We start from the raw sequence: 8,932 nt of genomic DNA, 5'->3' as shown, positions 1-8,932 counted from the left end.
TGTGTTCAGGAAAAAGTATTTATTTGAAACCTTTACAAAAATATTTAGGCACATAATTTTCATATTTATGTCACCTGATTTACATATCTCAATCCTTAGTACCTTTTAAAAACACTAAAATGGTCATTTCGTAAATAGGATCTGTACTGAAAAAATACTGTGATAGGCCAACAATTGTAGACAAAAATTAGTTGATCATCAGCATGAAAAAACAATCTCTAAAAACATTTTTGTGAGACAATAAATCTAACCAGCAGATTTCTTTTTAAAAATGCAAAAAAGAAAGCTTAAAAAAACCCGAATATCTTTTCTTACCATCGTGAAGTGGCGCCCTCCTATAAGACCTAGCAGACAAGCTCAGAACACAGTGATGGCACCAGAGAAGCCACAGAGCCAATGTGTTTCACTCGGAAAAGGGAAGAAGGAGTGTCTGGCTTGCGGAGCCTGTAGAAGAGCTACACCTTAAGGAGACAAACTGGGAAAGCGTAACCAGCATCACCATTCTGAGGTGAAGATAGAAAATCACTTTTTCTCTTTTGAAATTCACCACCAAAATATAAGTATCTTTGTTCTTTTTTAAAAACAGGTGGAATGACCTGCATCACATAATGGCCACAATTATATCCAGTAGGCATTTTTTTTTTTTTTTAAAAAAGACAGTTATTTAAACATTCCAGAGGCAACAAAGTACAGGGTCATGTTTTTCAAGAAACATACCCACTGCCCAGGCCTCTAGCATTTTGAGGAGCAGAGATGAAGTATCTAGTTTGCCTACAGCCTCACCATGAAATTATGATGGTAACAACACTTGCCGGATGCCTAGTATGTACGAGGCATCGTGCTGAAGTAGTTTCACATCCATTATCTCATTTATTGTGAATATTATAGTTTTTCCCTCGAGGAAGGAAACATCAATTACAGCCTCGTTCCTAAGGAGGAGCCGATGCGGAAGCCCCCCCTCATCCACAGAGATGTGTTCCAAGATCCCTAGTGGACGCCTGAAGCCACAGACAGTACCAAACCCTATGCGTGCTTTTGTCCTATACACACATATGATAAAGTTTAATTTATAAATTAGGCACAGTAAGGGATTAACAACCAACAATAAAATAGAAAAATTACAATATACTGTAATTAAAGTTACATGAATGTGGCGTCTCTCAAAGTATCTTATTGGACTGCACTCACCCCTGTGACGATATGAGGTGATAAAATGTCTATGTGATGAGATGAAGCGAGGAGAATGATGCAGGCATCGTGAGGTAGCGTGAAGCTACTACTGACCTTCTGAGGATATGTCAGAAGGAGGAGCATCTGCTTCCAGACCTCGGTTGACCACGGGTAACTGAAACCGAGGAGAAGGGGTGACTCCTGGATGACACAGTTATGGGGAAGAAAGAATATGTGAAACAGAGGGAGGGGGAACCCAGGCTAGCCACACAATTCTAATAGCCTGGCACTTCTCTCTGAGCTGGAAGAGTAGCAGGAGTTGTTAAAAGTCCTTTTAGATTAAAAAAATGCTTCAGCTCTATGGGTGGGCGGGGCACCCCTAATCTACGGTAACTGCCAACAGCTCTTACTTACAAATCACTGACTCCTTTCATTTCCTTTCTCTTATTATGGGTCTGGCTAAAGAATTACACATTCCTTGAGAGCAAGAACTGTCCTATTCATGGTGGTTTCCCCAGAGCTTGGCATACAAAAGATGCTCAATAAATCTCTGTTCACTGATAAGACCACCATAACAAAAGCAGGTCCAAAATCCTAAGCACTATTCCAAACCAGTCAAATATGAAACTCTACTAGTCTTTCCGTGAAGAACCTGTTTCGGCGTTACTGACCCGAACTTTCCATGGATTCTTGATACGACAGGACTATAGAAAACTTGCAGATGCCATGTTTTTTTAAACCAACATGCAAGTTAACTGACTTATAAAGCCAATAGCCATATGAAGCAATTAAAAATCACCTGACACGTTGGCAAAGTGCAGTCTGGTCAACCAGGGTTATCTGAATCAATCTGGCACGAAATAAAAAGCAGAATGGCCAAAGAGGACTTTGTTGTCATTAACTCAAGAAGAGGAGCCACTAGACGGAATTTGGTTTTCAAAATTCTCATCACAGCTCATCTGTCTCAAAGGGCAAATTAAGGATTTAACTATAAAGCTGCCTCTCTTTCTCCCAGGAGGTAGTTAGTAGGTCATGGAGTTTTTGCCTTGTAAAATATCAACCTTGGGGCAAAATCCAGACATTCTGGGTGATGTTAGAGCACCAGGTAAAGCTCTAGTTCACTAGAGCCAAGCCTGCACATAACTGAGAAACTCCAAAAATGGCTGGCCAGTCTATTCAGTCTCTAACTTCCCCAGGCTGCTTTCTCTTATCTTGACATGTTGGTGGAAGTCGAAAGGGGCATCTAGGAATCAGAACCCGGCAGGACAGCAGCTTCACTTGCTCTGCTGCTTCTGACCAGTCAGCAAGTTTAGCCCGGGGAGGGGGTGGGGGGGGTCTAAGGTCATGTGCATTTAGTGAGGCTGTAATTACACATGATTTTCTCAAACCTAGAGAGATGACAGATCTTCAAGAAACCTGACCCCCAAGAAGCAGTTCAACCCCTGCTGGGGTTCTAGCCTAATAGCTCTAGACACATCCAAAGGCCTTTCATAATGAGAAATTCTACAACTAAAATTATTTCTAAAGTCAAAGTTCCCTCCATGTGGCTTGGTAGAAGGAGGAACAGAACCACTAAAATTAACTCTCACAATGCCTTTCCACCTTATCCAGGCAAAACCAGGCAGTGGCAGGCAACATTCACAGCCAGAGTTCCTATCAACGGAGGCCAGCCTGGAAGCTAGATAGAAGCTCCGGCACCACTGTCCCTAATTTGCAAAGCCTATTCCTCTCTGACTGCACATTCAACCAAGCACTTGCCTCCTTGAAAGGGCTCAAGCTAACTCAGCTGGCACCCCCATTTCCTCATTCTCAAAGGAAAAGGGCAGTTAATCAATGGCAGAATGGTTCAACAGGAGAAACATGAATTTTTACTTCTTAGCAAGTCACCTTCTTCCTCTGAGTCTTGTTTTCTTATTGGTAAAACAGAGACAAGAAAAACCATCTGACAAGATAATGTCCTATGCGCCCCCCCCCCAGAATTTTGTTAGATCAGATGACCCTAAAAAAAGGGAGCCTTGGGAGCTTTTAGCTTGGAAGTTGGCCATGAGGCTAATTCTAGGGACCCAATACCACTGGTCAGGCTTTAGTGAAGACAAATCCAAATACAGGAAACACACGAATATGAAAATGACCTCAATATAATTTTTTAAAATTAAAAAAATCAAAACCTTCCAGGTCTCCCGTTAAGCCACCAAAATGCTAATTGTTTGGATCAACAGAGCCCTGTGGATTCCAAACCCAGTGAAAGAGAAGTTAGTGTGTACCACTGCCGAAGTACCCAGCCTCTTCTGCACTGACCGCACAACCAGCCTGTGCAAACACTCAGACCCGAAGTCGGGGGATGGCTCTGTGCCAGCTCACAGCGCTGTGTGTGAGGGAGGCCCCTTCCTGCCCAGAGAGGCAATTCAGGCAGTGCCCATCCACAGCTGCTCTCCCAGGATGTAACAGAAGTCTTGAGAGAAGCTGACATGCCCAAGGGACACAAGATGTGGGTGAGAGTATCCAGAGGAGACGGCTACGCTCGTGCCATTTAAGCTCTAATGCTGACACCCAGACAAAGACCAAGCCTTGACAATACAGAAACATCTAAACAGGCTTTCCCCTCAAACCAATACATTCAGGAATGTAAGGCCTAGTTGTGTTAATTCAAAGAGGAGTAAAAAGAATAGCAACCAAACCCAGAGGAGGGAAGCACAGGAAAGAGATGGTGGCCACCTTGCTGGCCTGCCATTCTCCCTCAGGGAAGAAGGGCTGACCTGCATGGTTTACAAAATGCAGCTGTCCATACAACTCTTATCTTGGGGTCATGAGTTCAAGCCCCACATTGGGTACAGAGTTAAAAAAAAAAAAAAAAATTAAAAAAAACTGTTAAATAAATAAAATGCAGCTCTTCACATGCATGTCATCTCATGTTGTAGCATCTGGTTTCACCACTGTGGGGTAGGTAAGGGCAGGTGCTTCCAAGCCCATTTACGGACTTGCAGTTTCTAAGAGCTGAAAAAAATTTCTGTGACTTGTTCAGAACTTCTTCTGAATGGATCATCAAGTTAAGTTTTCTTTCTTAACCCTCGGTCACAACAGCAGGAGTGAGATCATTTAACTACCTCCAAAAACATCTCTGTACTCCCAGCACTTAGCATAATGCCAGGTACATATTACATACCCAGTACATTTGAGCTGAATGAATCCTATAGATGAATAAATGAGTAAGAGGCCTACTTTCTCCATCCCTTCATTATCGCCATCCTACACAACAAAGAGGGAATAGCATAATTTCAAGGGATGCACTGTGCCCATCCCAGGGGTTCTCAGGGAAGCCAACATGGAAACCAATACAACTTCAAAGCCCACACAGTTTTGTAGTGCCAAAGCTGTCATCTTTAGCAAATGCAGTCATAATATCCTTATGAAGAAAATGCCATTGTTAAGAAATAAAATTTAAAAAGGAGAAATTTTAGATACTTGGCTGCATTTCCAGCAGAAGGAAGGCTAACCTCCCTCTATATGCAGCAACAATTTGAACGAGGAGGCTCCAGCTGGAGCATTGTATATATGCAGCTTCTAAGGGACACCTGGATATCAAACTATGGGATACAAGATTTTCAAAACACCGATGTTTCACTGTCGGCATAAAAGAAATAAATTAAAAAGCCTGGTACATTTTCCAGTTTGATATAAATTAATTCCAACGGCATATTTAAAATAGAGTCAATTATAAGTTTCTCTCATAAAATTTTAAAAGGCAGCAATCAATCCTCAGATTGTACAAGTGCAAAGGAATGGTTATTTTCTCCATAATCGGGACACCCCTCAGTGTCTGTGTAAGAACTGCCAGTGTTCTCAGTTGATCAAAAACTTGGGCCTACGTCGTCGAAGCAATCCTCTGGTCATACTGCTCCTTTCCCCTTAATGTCCAGCTTGTTACTGGTCTCTGACTGTTTGCTCAGCTGCTCTTCAGAGAAAGTGATGTAGGAATACACCAGGCTCCCAGCAATGCTGCAAAAACAGAAAACCACCATCAGGGAGGAAAGAAGGAAGGAATGGCGAATGTATGGGAGACCAGTGTTGAGGGCTGGAGTTACCGTCATAAATCAACAGCATGTAAAATTAAAACACATGTAGTGTTTCCAGCTACCAAACTAAAGACGCTCCCTCATCATGGTATCGTGCACTATTGCCGATGCTCTGGGGAAATGAATGTTTGTACACATCTGCCGGCAGGTGTGCCAATTTTATACCACCCTTCTGGAATACCATTTGCTGAAGTAAAAAACCTTTTAATTCTGCTTATCCTTTGACCAAGCTATCTACTTCACGGAAGAATTGTGTACATCTTCCTAGACTTACCAAGAAAGAGTTTACCACAAAATTTGTAATAGCAGAAAATCAGATAAAGGGTAAATGTCCCAAGAGGGAATTACATAAATTCATACAAGAGAATATGATGTATCTCATAATATAAAACAAAAACAGCAATGACATCTTAAATGAAAAAAATCTCACAAAACATGAGGTATTGTCTAATCCCATTATTAAACATGAATATGTACGTTGATATGCATCAGAATAAAGTCTAGAGAGAACACAAGAATATTAATGGTTGTTACATCTAGATGGTGAGATCACAGGTGATTTCTTTTTTTATTCCTATTTTCTGTATTTTAAAAAATAATCAAGACAAAGAAATGTAATTTTTAATAAGAATAAAAAACATCCCAATTAGTAAGTAAACATGCAGACCCTGGGGGATTCAGAGCTAGTTTCTCTCTGACCAGAATCAAGTTCACAGTGGAGAACCTATCACCTGAGCCCTCAGCCTCTGAGTTGCTTTCTGGTACCCCTCACTCGTCCACCACACTGACCACCGTGACGGAAGGCGCACGTGAGGGACAGTGATTACACTTGTCTATTTTCTGTGGCGACCTCAAACCCACATGGGATACACAGCCCCCTGCCCCATTAACTAACTGAAAGTAAGCTGGGGGAGCTCACAGAGACACTCGAGACTCTTCTGACCTGCTCTTCTGCTAAGCCTGACACCTGTGACTCTCTTGGGTCTCCACTTGGCATCTTGGCCCAGACTCTGCTTTCAGATGTTCCTCCTCCTGGATTTGGCCCCCCACCTTTTGCCTATCCATTTGACTCATGAACTTGCACCTTATTTGAAATTAGTTCTATTCTTGGGGCGCCTGCATGGCTCAGTCAGTTGAGCATCTGCCTTCGGCTTGGGTTGTGATCCCAGGGTCCTGGGATCGAGTCCCACATCAGGCTCCCTGCTCAGCAGGGAGCATGCTTCTCCCTCTCCTCCCCACTCCTGTTCTTTCTCTCTCACTATCTGTATCTCCCTCAAATAAATAAAATCTTAAAAAAAAAAAGAAGACTTTAGTTCTATTCTCCTCTAGGCTTTGGGATTCCAGCCCCACACCAGCTACAGCAGGGTAAGAGATGCCTCGCTCCTGCAAATAAGGAAGCAGAATCAGGCAGTCACAGCACTTAATCAACAAATTGTGACCGTTTCCTAAAGTCTACTACATGTCAAGCATTTATCATACATCTGCCACTGCAAGATTCCTGCAAAGTACAATATCCCTGGCAAGGTGCTCATTTTGAAGACAAAGAAACTCAGTTCCAGAGTTCTAAGATAACTTGCTCAGGGTCACAAAACATCCTAATAATGGATCAGAATAAAACCCATGTCAACCCTATCATCTCCATTGAAACAGCTTCCTTCCTTATGACCCCTGCTCCACTTGATAGAAGAGATGCTGGTCCTTATTTTGTTCCCATCCGCCTACAAATGTCTAAGGCCTTACTCTTAGCCCTACCAGGTCCTCCGCACTGGCCTGACCCTACACAGCAGTACAATAAACATCTGCGCCGGCCCAAAGACAGCAGCCTCATGGACCCAGTCTCGGTGCCAGTTTCATAAGCTTCTTTTCCTTCATCTGGTCGTTTTTTTCCATTTCTTTTTCTTTCTTTTCTTTCTTTTTAGAGAATGTGATCTCTCAGACTCTTCTAGAAACTCTTCTGGTTTTCTAGTGCATCAAGTCGATGACTTCCCGGGGAGCTGGGCTAGGACCCAAGGTGATGGCTTACTGGAGCCTCCCTGACAGAATCTCAACATTCTTTGAGGTTCACACGTACATCTACAGGACAAAGTTCCCTTCGCCTCCAACCCCGCCCCCTCCACACACCAAGTAGGATTGCTCCTTTCTTTCTTTCATGCTATCCTCTAGGGTCCTCCTCCCACAACAACCTTAAACAATGCTTTCTTTATTTTTCCTGTCAAGACAATCTCTGATGTTTATATTAAGCTGATTTCACTTGGGAGAGAAATAATGGAGCAGTGTAGGACTGAAGAAAACAAAGAATACCCTGGAATTTCTTCTAGGCCTCATCCTTATGATGATCCTGGACCCCATACATCCCTAGCATAGTTAGCGTAATGAAAAAACATGGACTTTGTGGAGTTAGGTCTTGGTTCAAATCTTGAATAATACTGCTAGCTCTGTGACCCTTGGCAAATTTATTAATTTCTCTGAGATTCTATTTCTGTATTAATAAAATAAGAATAATACTCTCTATAAATGAGATCACATGCATAAAGAAGCCAGGCCCTAATCCTGGCACATGGTAAACAATCAGGAAATATATATTCCTTCCCCTCCCTTCCCTGTCAGCCCTGCTACTCACAGACTAGAGGGGGATGCACTGTTAACAAAAGTAGGGTGGTATAATTTGGAGATGTAACCTCATGCCAAAGGAGGGCGCTCTGTTGCCATGAAGTTGTCTGAATAACCAGAACACAGAGATTGCTGTTCTAAACTCGGGAGATGAAAGAGCAGACTTTTCAAATTCATACAGGTTCCAGCATGAGGCAGTAACAAAACATTTTTCATCTCTTTATTCCTGACTTTATTATCAAATATTCACGTTTTCAGAAATGGTCATTTCCAAATCGCCTCAAGAGAACTGAGTATCCATCCACAAGGATCCTGTGTGCCGAGCAGTGGTGAACTGATGCTTTGGAAGGGAGTCTAAATTGCTTCCAAGCAGCTTTGGGCATGTGGGCAAGCTTCGAGGAGGGGAAGAGGAGGGTGGAGAAAAGAAAGGGAAAAGCCCAGATTGGAGCAGGGGTGCGCGGTGGTGGTGGGCGGCGGGGGGGTTGCTATATGAACCTTTACACATCACTACCAAATGGTTGGGAATTAAGGATCTTCTATGACTTCAAACAAAAAAACTTCTCCATCTATTGGTTCCGTAAATATTCACATTAAAGATGGTGACTTCTGATATTCTGGGCTTATTATTTATATATTTGACCATCCTAAATATTCATTTTTTAAAATCTCAAGCAATTTTCCACCTGCCTCATATTCAGATCACAGACCACCAACTGTTAATTCATTGACCCTGCCGTGACAGACACAGCCAGGAGCTGAATAGTAGAGGAAGACCAGGATCCTGTGCACCACAGACAGGGGTCTAGTTAGAATGCTGCAAGACTGGGCCGCTTCACCCGCTCTGACCACTTCTCATCTTCCCAAGCCAGGCAGACTCGATCTACTTCTCCTACACCTACAGCCACACACATATTTCCCAGCCTCACTGAGATATCCATGCTACAAACAGATGCTAGAAATGCCTTACATACGGCAACTCCATGCTCAGGGAGCGAGAGTCCTAAGGTCCAGGTTGTCTCCATCTCCCCTCGTGCGGACACGTCTGCTCATGTGTCTGGCCGCGCAGCTCTGCCTCTCAG

The 8,932-nt window shown here is 42.9% G+C and overlaps 1 protein-coding gene across 2 annotated transcripts in view; it reads right to left on the bottom strand.

Annotated features, from left to right (window-relative positions):
• The window catches only part of SLC35D1 (solute carrier family 35 member D1), a 48,756-nt gene continuing 39,824 nt past the window's right edge, over positions 1–8,932 (bottom strand). For both annotated transcript variants that reach the window (XM_036077676.2, XM_036077674.2), the window contains one exon: positions 1–5,166. In XM_036077676.2, the coding sequence (XP_035933569.1) occupies positions 5,125–5,166 (42 nt within the window). In that variant the 3' untranslated portion in view covers positions 1–5,124. The remainder of the gene's footprint in view (positions 5,167–8,932) is intronic.

The sequence above is a fragment of the Halichoerus grypus genome, chromosome 5, assembly GCF_964656455.1.
Source record: "Halichoerus grypus chromosome 5, mHalGry1.hap1.1, whole genome shotgun sequence".
Classification (NCBI taxonomy): Eukaryota; Metazoa; Chordata; class Mammalia; order Carnivora; family Phocidae; genus Halichoerus; species Halichoerus grypus.
This window is presented reverse-complemented; position numbering and strand designations above follow the sequence as displayed.